This window comes from Xyrauchen texanus, chromosome 36 (genome assembly GCF_025860055.1).
Source record: "Xyrauchen texanus isolate HMW12.3.18 chromosome 36, RBS_HiC_50CHRs, whole genome shotgun sequence".
NCBI lineage: Eukaryota > Metazoa > Chordata > Actinopteri > Cypriniformes > Catostomidae > Xyrauchen > Xyrauchen texanus.
In genome coordinates this window covers 39,699,434-39,718,444 of record NC_068311.1, presented here as the reverse complement: position 1 = coordinate 39,718,444, position 19,011 = coordinate 39,699,434, and the positions used below count along the sequence as shown (strand labels likewise).

General features: G+C 43.7%; 1 protein-coding gene and 1 long non-coding RNA gene across 3 annotated transcripts in view; one reads left to right on the top strand and one right to left on the bottom strand.

Annotated features, from left to right (window-relative positions):
- LOC127629623 (uncharacterized) overlaps nt 1-19,011 on the top strand; it is a 396,489-nt gene that overhangs the window by 114,103 nt on the left and 263,375 nt on the right. The window lies entirely within an intron of this gene.
- The window catches only part of LOC127629619 (teneurin-4-like), a 410,961-nt gene that overhangs the window by 217,071 nt on the left and 174,879 nt on the right, over nt 1-19,011 (bottom strand). For both annotated transcript variants that reach the window (XM_052106743.1, XM_052106742.1), the window contains 3 exons: nt 14,315-14,416; nt 11,325-11,519; nt 6,570-6,770 (listed from right to left, as the gene is read on the bottom strand). In XM_052106743.1, coding sequence (XP_051962703.1) covers nt 6,570-6,770; nt 11,325-11,519; nt 14,315-14,416 — 498 coding nt within the window. The remainder of the gene's footprint in view (nt 1-6,569; nt 6,771-11,324; nt 11,520-14,314; nt 14,417-19,011) is intronic.

The following is a 19,011-nucleotide window of genomic DNA, read 5'->3' as shown; positions in this document are numbered from 1 at the left end:
TCGACCAGGGTCCCGACTCGAGTGGGGTGCCCTGGGAAAAAGGCGCACTACTTAACCTTGACGCCAGGAAAAGGGCGCTGGGCGCAAGCGATCCACCCGGCCGGTCAGTCTACGTGTTACCGAAGTTCTACGGGCTCGGACCTGACAAAACACGAGACGCTAACCGACTCAACGCGGAGGTTGTAAAACCTCGCGAAGGTGTTGGGTGTTGCCCAACCCGCGGCTCTACAGATTTCAGCTAGGGAGGTGCCCTTGGCCAGTGCCCACGAGGACGCTAACACCCCTTGTTGAGTGAGCTCGACCCGCAAGGGTAGGGGCACGGCCTGTGTGTGATAATCCAGTGTGATGGCGCCAACAACCCAGTGGGCGAGCCTCTGTTTGGAGACGGCATTCCCTTTCTGCCGCCCCCAAAGCAGACAAAGAGCTGCTCAGAGCGCCTGGTGCTCTGTGTGCGGTCCAGGTAAATGCGCAGGGCGCGCACTGGACATAGCAACGAAAGGGCTGGGTCTGCCTCCTCCCGGGCAGCGCTTGCAGGTTCACTACCTGATCTCGGAATGGTGTGGTAGGAACCTTGGGCACATAGCCCGGTCGCGGTCTTAGGATCACAGACGTATCCGCCGGACCGAACTCCAGGCAAGTGTCGCTGACAGAGAATGCTTGCAGGTCCCCGACCCTCTTGATAGAGGCGAAGCGTGATCAGCAGGGCCGCCTTAAGAGAGAGGGCCCTGAGTCCAATTGATTCAAGCGGCTCGAAGGGGGTCTCTGGAGTCCTGCCAAGACTACCGAGAGATCCCAGGAGGGAAGTAGGCCTGGCCGGGAGGGATTCAACCTCTGGGCGCTCTCAGGAACCTGAGGATCAGGTCGTGCTTACCCAAAGACTTGCCGCCTACAGGATCGTGGTGGGCGGCAATGGCGCAACATACACCTTGAGGGTGGATGGGGACAGCCTCCTGTCCAGCCTCTCCTGTAGGAACAGGAGCACTGACTTGATCGCAAGCATCTCTGCGGTCTTCAGTTCGGGAAGAACACCAATCTGCGAACAAGCGCCACTTTAGGGCGTAAAGGTGCCTGGTAGAGGGGGCTCTGGCTTGGTTGATTGTATTCACAACGGTCGACGGTAAGCCGGCTAGCTCTTCCGCATCCCGTCCAGGGACCAGACGTGGAGGATACAGAGGTCTGGGCACGGGTGCCAGAGTGTGCCCCGTCCCTGAGAGAGGAGGTCCTTTCTCAGGGGAATTTGCCAGGGAGGAGCTGTCGCGAGAAGTCTGAGTTCCAAGAACCAAGTCCGAGTGGGCCAGTAGGGGGCCACTAACGTGACTCGCTCCTCGTCGTCCCTGACCTTGCACAGCACCGGTGCAAGAAGGCTCACTGGGGGAAATGCGTACTTGCGCAGCCCCAAGGGCCAGCTGTGTGCCAGCATGTCTGTCCCGAGGGGAGCCTCTGTTAGGGCGTACCAGAGCGGGCAGTGGGAGGTTTCCTGGGAGGCAAACAGGTCTACCTGGGTCTTGCCAAACTGTTCCCAAATCAGCTGGACCGACTGGGGGTGAAGCCTCCACTCCCCGCTGGGCAGGCATTGTGGTGATAGCGCGTCCGCTACGACGTTGAGCTTGCCGGGGATGTGAGTTGCACGCAGCGACTTGAGTCGGCGGGCGAGTTGTGACATGTGGCGGGAGCATAAGCCGCCTTGGTGATTTATGTACGCCACCACCGTGGTGCTGTCCGATCTCACGAGGACGTGTTTGTCCCGAACTAACGGGAGGAGCTTCCTGAGGGCGAGAAGGACGGTCAGCAACTCCAGGCAGTTGATGTGCCAACGCAACGGGGCCCCTTTCCAACGGCCCGCTGCTGCGTGCCCGCTGCACACGGCACCCCACCCGGACCGGGAGATGTCGGTTGTGACCAGAATGCGTCGGGACACCTGATGCAGGGGCACTCCTGCCCGTAAAAAGCAGAGGTCTGTCCAGGGTCGGAGTGTTTTGAGGCAGGCGGGGGTGATCCTTACCCGATGCGTGCCGCGGTGCCATGCTTGTCTCGGGACTCGAGTCTGGAGCCAGTGCTAGAGTGGTCTCATATGCATCAACCCCAGCGGCGCGACCGCCGCAGAGGATGCCATATGCCCCAGGAGCCTCTGGAAAATTCTTAGAGGGACCACCATGCCTGGCTTGAAGGAAGCGAGGCAGTCCAGCACCGACTGAGCACGCTCGCTCGTGAGACGTGCTGTCATTGAGACTGAGTCTAACTCCAACCCGAGAAAAGAGATGCTCTGGACCGGAGTGAGCTTGCACTTTTCCCAGTTGACCTGAAGCCCCAAGCGGCTGAGGTGCCAGAGCACCTGGTCTCTGTGTGTGCATAGTAACTCTCGAGAGTGTGCTAGGATGAGCCAGTCGTCGAGGTAGTTGAGAATGCGGATGCCGGCTACTCGTAGCGGGGCAAGGGCCGCCTCTGCTAACTTCGTGGAAGGCGCGAGGGACAGAGACAGGCCGAAGGGGAGGACTTTGTACTGAAACGCCTGGCCGTCGAACGCGAACCGTAAGAAGGGTCGGTGTCGTGGCAGAATTGAGACGTGGAAGTACGCGCCCTTCAGGTCTACCACTGCTAACCAATCTAGATGCTGAACGCCAGCCAGAATATTTCTCTGCGTGAGCATTTTGAACGGAGTTTTAACAAGGCCCGATTGAAAACTCGCAGGTCCAGGATTGGTCGTAAGTCACGCCTTTCTTGGGTACAATGAAGTAAGGGCTGTAGAAACCCTTCCTCATTTCGGTTGGAGGGACGGGCTCTACCGCGCTCTTGGCTAAGAGGGTCGCGATTTCGCGGCACAGGGAACTGGCATGCTTGCCGTGTACTGCGGAAAGCGGACGCTCCTGAAGGGGTGCGGAGCCGGGCAAACTGAATTGTGTAACCGAAGTCGAATGGTCTGGTGCAGCCAGCGTGATGCGTTGGGAAGCGAAAGCCACGCTTCCCAGCTCTGCGCTAGGGGCACCAAAGGGACGAGTATTTTGGACGTTCGTGACTGAGGAGGAGGTCTGATGCTGGCGTCCTCTGGACTCATCTGAACCGGCCGGCCGGGAGACAGTCATGGGCAGGCGGAAGGCGGTACCGGTGTACCGGGACTGTCATAATCTGAAAGCAGATTGCCGTGAGAACGGCATTTGCGGGCCAGGTGACCCAGAGGCAAAGGAAATAGCTCTTATTGAGAATGTGGGTACCACAGCCCCCGTCAGGGTTTAGATTGAGCCAAAGATGCCGTTCCTGGACCACTAGGGTGGCCATCGTCTGTCCGAGTGCCTGCGCTGTGGCCTTCGTCGCTCTCAGGGCGAGGTCGGTCGCTGAGCGCAGTTCCTGCAGCACATCAGGATCAGGTCCACCCCGTGCATGTTTCTGAGTGCTTTGGCCTGGTGGACTTGCAGGAGGGCCATCACATGCAGGGCGGAGGCAGCACGTCCAGCCGCGACTGTAGGCCTTGCGCTGAGCGAGGATGTTGTCCTACAGGGCTTGGATGGGAGTACGGGGCGGCCACGCCAGGAGGTAGGGCTACCGGGGCATAGATGGTACGCAACTGCCCTATCGACCTGGGGAATCGCCTCGTATCCGTGTCGCTCTCCGCCGTAGAGGGTGGTGAGAGTGGAGCGGGTGGAACCTAGACAGGCAGAGAGCGGGGCTCTCCACGTAGACGTCAGCTCGTCATGCACCTCCGGAAAAAACGGGACCGGGGGGATGCGAGGCCGCGAGCGGCGTGCTGCCCCCAGGAACCAGTCATCCAACCGTGAAGGCTGTGGGGAGGATGGAGGGTTCCAATCCAACCCCACGCTTACGGCGGCCCGGGAAAGCATGTCAGACATCTGAGCGCCGGCCTCAGCCTGGGCCTGCTGGCCCAAAGGCGGCAGTCCAGGGAGTCCTCGGCATCAGACATCACACTCTCCGATGCAGCGGCGAGCTCATCTGCTTCGGGCTCGGGAGGATAGACAGCCGGGCCGTGATGCGAAGCCGCTATCGCCGTGAAGCGGACGGGACCAGCGAGCGTGTCGGGAACGGGAGGTTCGCGGGGGCTACCCGCGAAACTGCACCCGCTGCCGCCTTCAAATCGCCCTCAGCGCCAACCGCATCGCCCTCAATCCCGTGGGAAGAAGGAGCAATGCGGGTGCAGCTGGGGTGGCTTGCTTTCTGTTGAAAGCAAGCCGCGACTCAACGTGGTCATGGTGATGTTCTCGCAGTGAGAACATGAACCATCCACAAACGCCGCCTCGGTGTGATCGCGGCCAAAACACACGAGACAGCGCCTGTGGCCGTCTGAAGCGGAGAGCACTCTACCGCATCCAGGAACAACACAGGGGCGGAAGGGCATCTTGAAAAAGACGCGTTCTGAAAAGAACGTTCAACGCCGCTGTGTTTTGCTCTTTTAGAGAAATTATACTCTTTTAATACACAGTATGTGTGTGTGTCTGCGCTGTCGAAGCGCTCAGGGGCAACAATGCACGCCGTGCAATGTAAAGGAGAAAGCCGCTGTTGTGCGCCGTCAAGATCCAACAGCATGCAGATCGTCAGAGGAAACAGGAACGTTTTAATGTGGTGTGTAACTCGCAGAAAACTGCAGACAGACCATCGGCTCCGAAGAAATTTTCTGACTAAACTTCCGTATTTGCCCCGCTTAAGTACCCGTGATCGCGGGGCGGGTATGCAAATACTGACTGCCAACTCCCATTGGCCCTTTTCAATAGGTCAGAGGTGAATATCGGCGCTCAAGAGAGACCCCTAGTGTCGCTTCTCCGACACAACGTGGAGAGAGCGACAGAAGGGGAAAGGGACCTTTCTTTTTTTGTTTTAAATATAAAGAGTTTATATTACTTTTGATAAAAGTTTGGATAATCTGGAAAAGTTGTAGTCCATCTGCTGGCAACTTCTATGACAAGTTAAACAACAATGATACATTTTAATTTTTTAAATATACTCTATATTTATGAATAATAAAATATATATTTAAAAATTGTATAATCGTAAACGTTTTAGTGCATCAGCTGGTTTCAAACAACTTCACTAACTGTATTGCTTATTTGTGAGATTTTTAAAGTTGCCTTGTCTTTCACATTATCAAAACCACAAGTGTGAGGCTCACATCTAGTCTAATGTAAAGTGACATCAGTGAATCATCTTACATACAAGTCAAAGCACCATATCCACAGGGTGCTGTTTAACAGAACCTGGCTCTCTGCTTTCGCCATGGGGAGCTAAAACCCTTGCGCTGTATCAAACACTTTTCACTCCCCACCTCTTGACTGAGGACTAACTAACGTGACAGAAACAGCTTAAATGCGGAAAGGTCTCTGTGAAAAGGCTAGTCGGGCATGACGGGGAGATGGGTCGAGGAGAGGGGACAAAATTGTTTTGACCAAAATGTCTTGTCTAGTAGAGATAGAAAAATGGAAGTGGCACAGTGGTCACTTTATCGATCAACTTTCTAAATGGCTGCTTAAATGGATAGTTCACCCAAAAATTTAAGTTCTGTCATTATTTAGTCCTAATGTTATTACAAACCCATAAGACTTTTTCTTCCATGGAACCAAAAAGGAGATGTCTGGCCTCAGTCACTATTCACTTTCATTATAAGGGAAAAATTATTTTATTTCAGCTTAAAAAAGAAAACAACCCCATCTAGAGAGAGAGAGAGAGATAGAGATGTTTTCTCTCCACAGAATGAACAGGCTGGGGTGTATTGTTTTATTTCACAATGCATTTTAGCTGGTGTGAATAGAATATTCAGAACATTCAAAAATTTGTATTCAAAAATACAAATTCTATTTTGTATTGTGATACAAAAACAAACTGTTTATTGAAACAATTTACATACAGTATATTTTTTTTCTCAGAATTCTCCAAATCAGACAAGCTGAGATCATAAAGGTAAATTACCTGGATCATGAAATTACACCCTGACACCTATAGTCACTACTGCCATGGCAACTGGTGGCATGGAGATTAGCAACGATTTGCTGCATCAAGTTTCATTTAGACACTTTTATTACAAGATTTTTACATGAATCAATTCATGCATAAATATGAGATGAACCGCTCACAAAGAGATGCATTCAAAAACACAGGTTATGATATGACCTTAAGATTAGTACGAAGAGATCCTTTTCTGCATAGTGCACTCTCAGACACAGATATGTGATGAATTATGAAGACATAGGTTAGACATTGGGAAATAGATTTTGAAAGAAATTGACATTTGCTATTACAGTGAAACAAATTGAAAGCTCCAGTGCCCATTCGTTGTAATAACATAAAAGAGCAACCAGTACATTTTCGAAATGTCTCCTTTTGTGTTCCAAAGAAGACAGACAGTCAGTTATGTCAAGAGTAAATTATGACAAAATGTACATTTTGGGTGAACTATTCCATTAAAAATTTAATTTTAAAGATTTTTCTCTTTATTAATTTTATGTTCTTGCCATCTTGCAACTTTCAAATTTAGTTAATATAATAAATTATAAAATACTATTTTAAATCATCTAAAAAAACAAAAACAAAGCATATGATTGTAACTTTCGTATTTTTTCTGTAGTACCAACCTGTGGAGCAGTCGTGACCTGTCCAGTTGGGGTCACAGTTACAAGTGCTCATATCAGCCAAGAAGGTTCCATGTCCAGAGCACCGTTCCATACAGGAGGCACGTGGACTCTCGCATCCAGGATCACCCCAGCCGACAAAACAGTGACACTCTCCATGTACACAAACACCTCTTCCTGAGCAAGTGGGGTCCAGGCAGTCCACTGCAAGAAACATAAATATGCATATGCATATCTTTGTATATTTAAACATATACAGTACTGTGCAAAAGTCCATTAGATGTTTCACAAAAACAATTGGTTTAAGATGTTTATTTATATCTTCAGCTACAGTATTTAAATAGAAAATATACATTTTAGACTCCCAACCATTCCTTTTGCAAATAGAATAGAATAGAATAGAAGAACAGGGAGCCCCCCACTGAACATCGAGTAAGTCTGAGATTACATGAATAGGCAGAAGCAATTGAGACAGCCTAAATAGATTTCTCATAGAATCTTGGAACATCCTATCCAACAACCAAGAACAACTGTGCCTAGGTGTACCAAGAAGAATTGGTGCGCTTTTGTAGGCAAAGGTGGTTACAATTATTTATGACAATAATTGGTTAAATAAATTAAAACTATTTACTTATGGCACTATTGAACACATCCTCACTCAGCAAAAAAAAAGAAAAGATAAATCAATATTTTGAGGGGGCCATGCCACCTGTCGCAAGGCTCCCTGTTCTTCTATTCTATTCTATTCTATTTGCAAAAGGAATGGTTGTGAGTCTAAAATGTATATTTCCTATTTAATTATAATTATAATATATATAAAGTCTTTCTGCTTTGAGTGTCTATTGACATTAGATATTGTTTCCATATTTGTTTTATTGTTGTTATTCAGTTGCAGAATATCAAAACTAAGGATAATGAATGCATTAAATCTAAACGTGGCTTCACCTCAACAACATTATACAATCTGAGGTATTAAATCATTTTTCTGATTACTCGATTAATCAGCAGAATAAATATTAGATTTCTAGATTACAAAAATAATAATTAGAGAAAGTCCTACTTAGTAGTAGTTTTAGAAGTGGCTTGTAGGAGCAACATTGTAAACACGAAATAAAATAATTTAGATGACAATTAGCTGTTTTGACATCTGTGCCACTCTTAAAAAACCACAAGCCACCACTTATAGATTCAGATCCTCAGGGATTGCTTTAGTACCAGAGAGCATGCCACATGTCCAGCAGCATCTGAGGAGGTGGTTGGTGCTTTTTCAAAAGTGGGTAAGCACATATGTCAGTTGAAATAGCAAATTGTCATCCGTGGGAAAACAGGATTTACAAACTGTCCAATTAAATGGCCACATTCATGGCCATGCAGTAAACTGGCAGGTGAGAGGAGTGTTGTGTTGCTCCCTTCCTCTCTCTCGCTCTCCGACTCCTACAGCTGCAGGTAATGAGATTCCCTCCCAGCACCGAAGAGAGAAAGCGAAGAGGGAAAGCAACGCTGGATGTGGTCCTCCACTTACGGCGAACCAAATTCAAGCCTGACAGAATGCAAACAAGGACATACCGAATGGCCCATGCGCAAAACACTGCCGGCACACACTTTTGATGAGGCTTTTTGACTGTTACACAGCAAAAGAATAATTTTCTTAATAAGTATTTAAGGGGGCAATCCCCGAAGGGGCATCGGCAACTATTTTATCTGTTCCATTTCTTCTTATTATTATACTTCCTATGGCCAAAAGTCTACAAAATTGCCATGAACTGAGGATTTATTTTAAATTTGGCACACTTATAGTGGTGGGTTTGAATAGCACCCACACAAAATTTGGGGTCTCTAGGCTGAACTCTATAGTGCCAGTTCAAAAGTTAACTTATCTTTTGTGTATACCTTTTGTACCATTTGGTCTAAAACAAAATTATTGTACCCACTTTATATTAGGTGGCCTTAACTACTATGTACTTTACGATTTGATACAATGTACATATGTGCATACGTGTTGTTGCATTCACTCCTATCAACTTTACTCCTAGCCCTAACCCAACCCTTACCCCAAAACCTAACTCTAACCCATAATCCTAACCCTACCCTTACTCCTAAACCTACCCGTACCTCAACCTCAGTAGCAGCAAATGTGGGAATTTTGCAGAACAACATGAGTTACCCAGTAAATACATAATCTTGTATGTATTTAATATTAGTACATAGTAGTTAATGCCACCTAATATAAAGTATGAACAAATCATTTTTCTCCTCTTTTTCTACTCTCTTCATCAAGGTGGTAATGGATTTTTACATTTAAAATCCACCTGGGGCCTCGGTAGCTCAGCGAGTATTGACTTTGCAGTTGCGAGTTCGAATCCAGGGCATGCTGAGTGACTCCAGCCAAGTCTCCTAAGCAACCAAATTGGTCCGGTTCAAGGGAGGGTAAAGTCACATGGGGTAACTTCCTCGTGGTCACTATAATGTGGTTCACTCTCTGCGGGGCGCGTGGTGGGTGGTTCGCGAAGCCTCCACACGCGCTATGTCTCCGCGATAATGCGCTCAACATGCCACATGATAAGATGCGCGGTTTGACGGTTTCAGACATGGAGGCAACTGAGATTCGTCCTCTGCCACCCGGATTGAGGCGAGTCACAATGCCACCACGAGGACCTAGAGCGCAATGGGGAGAAAAGGCGGAGAAAAAAAACTGCACCCATCACAGTTACTTGTCCTATCGTCACAAAATTTCTCAGATGATCTTCAGACTGAGCCACACAAAACAGGGAGTGAGGCTGTATCTCAGCAAGATTTAAATCGAAACTTAAGAAGCATCATTCTATGAGGGTACCATGATATGAGGGTACATGCAATGTTTGGTGACAGCACCAACTATGGGCCAACTAAAAAATCTCTTTTGAACAGTTTTTTCTAAAATCATACGGTTGGTGTTTATATATTTAGATTAGATTTGACAATATCATCTATTTGCCATTTTGAAATGTATTATATGCATCCTTTGAACTAGTGATGTAACTAATTACATGTGTATTCATAAATTATTAATAAATGTATTAATAAAACTTTTTTATTAATTAAACCATTTTATCTACTCTACTGTGTAATGCAGCAGAAAACTTAACAGTAACTACAGTCCACAAAAATCAATTTTGAATGTATCAATCTGTCCGAGGTACACTTATTATAAGGGATTTTCTAAGAACGTATCTATGTACACATGCCAGACAGATCCTTTTGAAGCATCTCTCTTTGATTGTGTTACATCATAAACAGAGCATTTTTTAAGACGATGTCAATTTAAATGTAGTTTGAAACTTGTCTTGAGACCCCTGCATTCAGAGCTGCATGGTGTCCGGTTCGTAGGGAAACATCCTCATCTTGTGCTGCCTGCTGTCAGTGTGGTTTGTTGCCTGCACAAAAGCACATTGCTTGTACAGCTGTTGTTGGGATACAAATTTTAATTTAAGCTTAAAACAAGATGAAAAATGCCAGTTTTATATATATAACAGTAGCCTAAAAGGAATAATGGACAATGATCAATTGTGCATAATTAGACCACACATTTTTGATAAAATAAATAGGGTCCATTTTGATTTCCTTGAATTAAATAAACACAGAGGACCTGGACATGGCTTGTAAACCAGAAGTCAAAAGCTGTGTGAAAAAAAAAAAAGAAATAAGGAACATTTATTAGAAAATGATGGTATGATACAGGAATGTGCCCTCACAGATGTCAAACTTGAGGCCAGCTGAGGCATGATGGGAAAAGGGATGGGGTCACTACATTGCCGACTCCCTTTACAGTCGACACAAATGGGTGGAGAACCAGTTCCTATAGACGAGCAGGAGTTCAGGTCTCTTAGCAGATGGTTTGGGTGCAAGGCACAGAGATCATAGGCTAAATGACAAGAGCGTCTCTCGTGGCAATTAATCATCACAGCCTGAAGGTCGCACCGAAGAAAGGTAGAACCGTTAAATGGTCAGCGTCTGCATTCTCTTCCCCAAACAGCCGACAGTGAGACCCAAAATAGAATTGTCAGGGGTCAAAGGAGTCAGAACATACCATTTGTCAAAATTGGCCATCCCATTTTTCATCTTCAAATTTGAGACTTCAGAATAGCCAAACACATTGGCTGCTTTATTCTTATCTCTTAACACCTCAGAACATCGGCCCTCTTCGTTTGCCTGCTGTAGTCTCAAATTACAGATTACTTGGTGCAAATTAAATTTATTGGATTTCAACACAGAATAATTGTTTGGGCCCTTAATGGATTGCTCAGAAGTACCCATGATATATGCAGAGGAGGGCTGAGACTTCCAAAGCATAACAAGAGTCTGATACTTATGGGTTTGCTCCAGACTTAAAGGTCATGAATGGCATTCTTAAATATTTAGAAGGGTACGTATGCATATTAAAATTGGCCATGATGATACAAAACATGAGGTGCTTTATTCCTTGCTATGTAATATGGAGCTAAAAAATAGAATACTTTTATGTAAAACAGAGTCAACATCATCACTTAAGAAAACGGAAATGGCCACTGTATTGTAATACAGAATAATTACAATATTCATGTACCACAATACTTAATACGTACTTAATATACAAAATTAACTATATTAACTATTTAAGAAATAGTTAAAGAAATACAGCTCCAAAATACTTTGCTGTTGATTGCTAGTTAGGCTATGGCTTCAAGCTGTGAATGTAGAAAGTAGGAGAGATTTATGTAAGAGGTTGATGTATTATAGTACCTTCTTCACAGTTCTCGCCTTTGTAACCAGGATTACAGATGCAAGTTCCCACAATGCATGTTCCATGTCCACTACAGGTGATATCGATGCACTGGTTGGTGGGAACATCACATTCAGACCCTTTCCAGCCACTGTGACACATACAGCGACCTTTGAGGTACTGACCGTTCCCACTGCACAGTACAGGACAAGATGCTGGAGAAAACACACCAAAAAATAATTATTTAAAGAGTGCAGCAAAACGTAGCTTGTGCTAATTTTCTGGACTCGTAGAGAAAGATGGCAAATCATGTCTGGGAGAAAACCAATATCAGCACTGCAGTAAAAGTTGCATATTGATGTTAAATGGTAAAATAGTGTGAGATCATATTGATCCACAAGTTCTGTGTTTAAATTTCGGTATTTTCAAGGATTTGTGAATTGCGAATGATCAGGGGATGGTGAAAACATGCAAAAGACAAGGGGAGAAAAAAAGACCAGGAAGGCTCGAGAGGCGAGGCCCTGGAAGGCTCGGGTGGCTCGAGAGGCGAGGCCCTGGAAGGCTTGGGTGGCTCGAGAGGCGGAGCCCTGGGAGGCTCGAGATGCGCTGACTCTGGGACGGTCATGGCTAAAGGCGCTGGCTCTGGGATGGTCGAGGCTACTGGCGCTGGCTTTGGGACGGTCGAGGCTACTGGCGCTGGCTCTCGGACGGTCGAGGCTACTGGCGCTGGCTCTCGGACGGTTGAGGCTACTGGCGCTGGCTCTCGGACGGTCGAGGCTACTGGCGCTGGCTCTCGGACGGTCGAGGCTACTGGCGCTGGCTCTCGGACGGTCGAGGCTACTGGCGCTGGCTCTGGGACGGTCGAGGCTACTGGCGCTGGCTCTGGGACGGTCGAGGCTACTGGCGCTGGCTCACTGACGTTTGAGGCTACAGGCACTGGCTCACTGACGTTCGAGGCTGCAGGCACTGGCTCACTGACGTTCGAGGCTGCAGGCACTGGCTCACTGACGTTCGAGGCTGCAGGCACTGGCTCACTGACGGTCGGGGCTGCAGGCACTGGCTCACTGACGGTCGGGGCTGCAGGCACTGGCTCACTGACGTTCGAGGCTGCAGGCACTGGTTCACTGACGTCCGAGGCTGCAGGCACTGGCTCACTGACGGTCGGGGCTGCAGGCACTGGCTCACTGACGGTCGGGGCTGCAGGCACTGGCTCACTGACGGTCGGGGCTGCAGGCATTGGCTTGTTGGCCGGGGTGTGCGTGAGCTCTGGTCTGTTGGACACAGAGGGCAGAGCCACGGGAGGTTCTGGGGACGGAACCGTGGGAGGCGGAGGCTGGAGAGCAGAAGCCTTCCCTCTTCTCCTCCTCCTCCGGGCGGACGAGACTGGCAACGCTGGCTCATTGACCAAGGCAGGCGTGGGGGTTGGCTCGCTGGCAGGCGGGGCAGGCGTGAAGGGATGAGCCATGGATGAATGGGGGGTCACCACTGTGGGAGGAGAGGCAGGGTCCTCCTCGACGACGCCCACAGTGAACGGCGAGCCGCAGGCCAGCAGAGTCTCCTCCACGAATTCGCAGAGCGTCCAGCCACACGTCGCCGGTGGCAACCGCTCTTTGAGCGAACTGTTTAGATTGGCCTGGAAGAAAACCACTAGGGAGGAGTCTGGGAAGTCCGTGTCACTTGCTAGCTCGAGAAAGTCACGGATGTGGTCCCCCACCAGATGGTTCTCTTGCATCAGGTTTAGCAGACGACAGTTGACTTGTAACACCGCTAGATCCATTATTGGTCGATCGTTCTGTAATGAATGCAGGAGGAGGCAGACGAGGAGTGATGATCTACACGCGGGCTTTATTTAACAAAGGTGAAAACAAATAAGACAGGAACAAAGGAAACGTCCACGATGGGAAGATGAAAACATACATGGGTACAGGAAATGAGTCGGCAGGGTAAAACATAGGCATCCAGGCATCTACAAACATCAACGATCGACAGAGGAATGGAGAAACAGCAGGGTTTAAATACACAGGAGACATGATGATAACAAACGACAATCAGGTGAGAACAATGACACAGGGCTGGCAGTGATGAGGGCCGGGAATCATGGGAATTGGAGTTTATGACAATTGACTAGTGAAACAAGGGGCAGACAACAGGGGATCGTGACAACCACAGTAACTACAGTTATTTTTACTATTATACAATTATAAATTGGTATCCTCCTTGATACAAAATCTTTCTGACATTTTTTGGAGGGTAACACCAAGTTAACACCGTTTCTTAATTACTGCATTTTATGGTATTTTGACAAAACCTATGGTAACCATGGCAATTTTTTTAGGCCAAGTCTTTCAAAAACATATCTTCACATTAACCACTATGTGAATAATGAAATAAATTAATAAATACAGTTATATATATATATATATATATATATATATATATATATATATATATATATATATATATATATATATATAAAAATGTATAAATGAAAATGTATTCAGCTGTTTTACTTCTTCTTTTTGTAGTTCCCATAATGCTCATTGTTGATTCTCATTGTTTTAATACAATATTATTTTTACTGTATAACTTAAACATAATGCAATAAAAAAAACATTTTTATTTAAATCAAATGAATCTTAAATTAAAGCAATATCATTGAAACAAATACATTTTAATTCATATATCTATGTTTTTTATGTCTATTTGTTTTACATTAAAGTAATGAGAATGAAAAAAAAAATCGCCACTTAGATTAAAATCTTAATAGTTAAAAAAAATAGGATTTTCTTCATATAGAGTGTAGTCTTATTTCTCGCTTTTGATGTGAAATATGGCCCAGATGTGTCCTTGACAGGTTTTGTGATATTCAGAGGTTTTCAAGTAAAGAAAAATGGACAGAAAAGATTGCAGATATAAAGGAGAGAAAATGAGAAAAAAAAGAAACAAAATCAGAATACAGAAAAACAAGATAAAATGAGGGTAATTGGGGATAGATGAACAGAAAGCTCACCTCTGCTGCAGTCGGGTCCTCTGAAGCCGGGAAAACAGTGACAGTTTCCCACCACACAGTCGCCATTTCCATAGCAGTTGCTCGGACAATCATCAATCGAGTCTAGAAAAGAACATCAGCAAACAATTTTTGTTTGTCAGAAGGATTCAAATCCATCAACACATCAACTGTTAAATACCTTTACTCATTCCTACATTGTTCTTCTCTTTCCCAAAAAACAAAATAAAAGGTTAATGATGTTGAAAGTAGCTGCAAAAATGGCATACAAATTTCATGTCACAAACATTAGCATATGACCACCTCTATTTACACATCAACAATGGAGGCAGCATCAAATTGAACCCAAGAGCCCAACCTGTACGGAAGTGCTTTTACATATTTCACATATGAAGAGTTTAGCCAATAATAAATAAATAATTTACATTAAGTTCTTAATGGTGAATTGTGTCATTTTTTTATGTTAATATTCTGTCTCCTATCCTAGCTTAATATGCAGAGACAACTATAAATGACCTAATCACAGGTTAATTTTGGGGCAGGACTATCTGTTTTTTTACCAATGGCAGACGGGGAACATTTTTTAACTGATTATTTTTGCAATTCCTTTTGGTCGGGCTAGTGTTGCAAAAACTACATGCTTCAGCTGTAAACTTGACAAATATAATAAGGAGACTTTGGGGGGATATTAAACAAATTATAATATGATCTTTTCAAGCCAATAAGAAGTGATAATTTTCAACAGAATATTTCCATAAATAAGTATGAGCGAGTTTGAACAGATACTTTTTCATTAAAAAAGAGTTAATAAGGGAAAGTGTATAATTTGCTGTTAGCTAGCAGGTCTAAGGTGAAGTAGAACTCAAGTGGAGCCACTTGACGAATTTACTACAGCCTAATGAGCAGCTCTGCGTAATTACTGTAGCTGTTTTTATGATTTGTCACTAACGTTGACCAACACAAAGCCAACACAGGGGTTATTTACATGACACATCAGTGACACAGCTAATGAAAATTCCAGCAACGACTGTCCACCGGTGAAGCATGCTAATTTTAAATGCAAGGAATGTCAAAGTGTCATATGAAAGATTTCAGATTTCAAGTGGTAATCCATATGAAAGGGTTTATTATAGATTGCAGGAATGTTATACAGACTCAGGGATTGAAGAAATGGTGCTTGATCCTCAGTAGACACTAGGCCTGGGTGATATAGCTTATTCATTTATATAGCTTAAAGCTCTCTTATTAATTGTACGATTTGTATGATTTATTTATTTATTTATTTTTCAGTAAAAGAAACCATAATTTCAATCAAATAGTCTTGGTAGCCAAGTAGATTAAAATTGTTTAAGTAGAACTACAACAGTAAACATGTAGTTAAAAATTATCAAGGTGTGTTTTCAACAGTGTTTGACTAAAACTCAAGGAAGAATGACATTTAATAAAAAAACACATGTACACACACAAGAATTAACTAATGAGACTATAACACAGTTTTTTTTTTACATTTGTCAAAAAAAAAAAAATCACTCACAATGCTAAACACATACACACATTCAGAAATGAAGGGGTGAGACAATAACACACTCGCAATGCAGAACACACACACATGTTGGTGCGGCTATCCTCATGAGGACTCTCCATAGACATAATGATTTTTATACTGTACAAACTATAAATTTGATCCCCTAACACTACCCCTAAACCTAACCCTCACAAAATACTTTCTGCACATTTAGCATAATACCTTGTAATTACCAGTTTGTAACCTAAAAAAAATCTTATATTCTTCTGTTTTATACTCTAAATTTCTGAATTTTGCAGTTAATTTCTGTTGGAATCATTTTCCTTGAAATGATTATGCATTTACTTTTACTGAGTTTACTGATTGATCTTTTTCTTTCTTTTTTCTCTTTTTTATTATGTTCTAAGTAAATTATTGGTAGAAAAATGCTTATTATATGTCTTCTATTTGTAATACCATGGTCAGGTCTGATTGCAAGCATAATGACATTAACTGCAAAAACTGACAATTCACATCAACTTTAAAATGCTAAAATTTGACAAATAATAGTTTGATAATGTTTAAATACTGTATATATCCAAATGCATATCTTGTGATAAAATATAGAATTAGGTTACTACATCAGACTACATATTAGGTGGCTACAGCCATCTACTGGCTGTTACTGGCATGACAAATAAGATCAAAATAGCATAAAATCACAACTCAAACAGTGAGTAAGAGTCTATGATAAGTAAGTGGCTATGAATTTATAATCTGCCCTTTTACTTGTGATTTACGAAGTCATTGTTTTAGCGCCTCTAGTGTTCATTTTACCAAGAAGCCATCACAATACATACAAGCCATGTGAAAACAATTTGGCAAACATTTTGGTATAGCAACTATGAGACAAGTTTGCAAAGGACAGTTTGAAGTTTGAACTGATAAATGTAAATTAACTTACCAACTCTATCCTATTAACTTACCAACTCTTTATCTATGTCAATGCTTTCTTTCTCGTAAATTGTGAGACAAGGAAGGATCGTAAAACTAGTTTAATGACACCTTTTAGGAAACTTGATGGCCAATAAAAGTCAGTGTTTCTCCTATATGTATTCAGCAGCGGCACAACGCTGTTAAATACATGTGCACAATATACAATAAACACATGTGACATTTATTGTTGTAATAGTTTTTGTGGAGATTGATATAACTTTAAACTATAGAAGTTGTGAAATGATTGATTCATGTTCTATCGTTTCTGTTAATAAATGGAGAACAAAAAGGAATAATTAGGACAGATGAAACATACTGTCAATAAATGGACAGTTAATATAATATATGCTTTGTCTGTATTCTTCAAGCATTTTTGGTTATTTTAGTAACTTTATAAATGTTTATTATAGAACATGACAGTATTCTGAAAGAATGTTAACTGGCTAGCTTAAATTATGTAATAAAACACAGTTTAAAGAACAAAACATCATCCATGCCACAGAGTTATGACACATTTTATAATGTCACTAAGGGCTCAGCCCCAAAGATTTAAATTCTAGAATCACCCCTGATTTATATTATCTATTTGTATTTATGTTTAATAAAAATAGTGAAAGTAATGTTCTATGTTGTGGTATTTAATTATTTGACAGTTATTACTACAGCTATCTGGGCTTCCAGAGCTCTTCAAGTGTCAAAATCTCCCAGTAAATCAACACAAAATTGACAAGGCAATCATGAATAAACCATCTACAGCATAATGATTCAAAAGTTGTTTTAGCTATTTCTTCAAAGACAGGTGTAAATATGGTTCTGGCATTGTGGGCTTGTGGACATACGAACAACAGCACCACTGCTGAAAAACAATTCCTAGGGGAAACATTGAAAGTGCATTAAAAATAATTTTATATCACCAGCAAAATCATTGCAAATATAAATTCACTATTCGATATACCACCCCAACAGTCTATTTATACATTAACAGCGCTCCAGTGGCATTTATATATCAATTATCGAACTGTATGACATGGCAAATGTTTTGCTTTTGCAAAATCTTCCAACAATTCTGTGCAGTTGGAATTGCGAAAAACAGATGCACTCTGAATTAAACATGAAAATATGAAAAATATTCTCTCCTGGAGGTACCCTGCGAGCCACTGGTGCGCCGAGGCAGAGCTCTCTCAACAAAGATGCTTTTGTTTTGGACAAAGGGGTTGGAAATGTGAGCTGAGACACAGCCTACCCCTTCCTCAAGAGACTCAATCATCGCAGAGGATGCCATATACAGAAAGCTGAATGGAGGGAGAAGGGAGAGAAAGAGGGAGGGAGGCAACTAAACTGGGCTGCAGAGAGTTTGAAAAAAATTATAATTAAAGGCACAGCTCGCTTTATGCGTGAGGAAAAGACTGGTGGATTGGCTATCCCCCGGTATGCCGGAGCTTATCAAGACTTCAGTGGGGTGTTTGATGGCTTCCAGCCTTGTTTCTAACTAGAGGGCACACAGGCCTCTCACAAGCTGGTGTCACACCAATCCTACCACCTGTCAAAATCCAACCCCCATTGAACCCCAAAGCTATTCTACTGGCTGATAGAACTCCTTTTGGGTGCTCCATATCATTTGTTATAGGGATAGTTTACCCAAATATGACAATTTTGTCACAGTTTACTCTCATGTTGTTCCAAAACCATATGACTTCCTTTATTCCTTTTTTGGGTGAGCTAGCCCTTTATGATTGCCATTTGAATTTTCTTTGAACACTATTATACAAGGATGGTGACTTTTTCACTTTGTATCTGTCATGAAATGTGCTTACAAAATCTCTCAACAGGTTGGAATAGCACCATCTCTTTCTCGTTGTGTGTCTGTCACTCTCGTGTAAAGCATTTTTTACACTGTGACTGATCTGAGTTCAGTAAGTAGTCTGTAAGGGCCTCATGTATTAAACATGGCATAGATTTCATACTAAAATGATGCATATGCAAAATCATACTTTTTAAAATGTTTAGATTTATAAAACCATACGTATGCAATACCTGAAGAAAGTTCACTTTATAAACCCTGGTTAGTGGAAGAGTAAGCGTTCAAGCACATGCTTTATTTCCCACCCGGTCTCCTCCCTGCATACAATGCCTGTTTTTACTATGCATAACCTGCTGAATTTCTGACAAGCTGTGTTCCCCATCAGACATTTTTTAATCA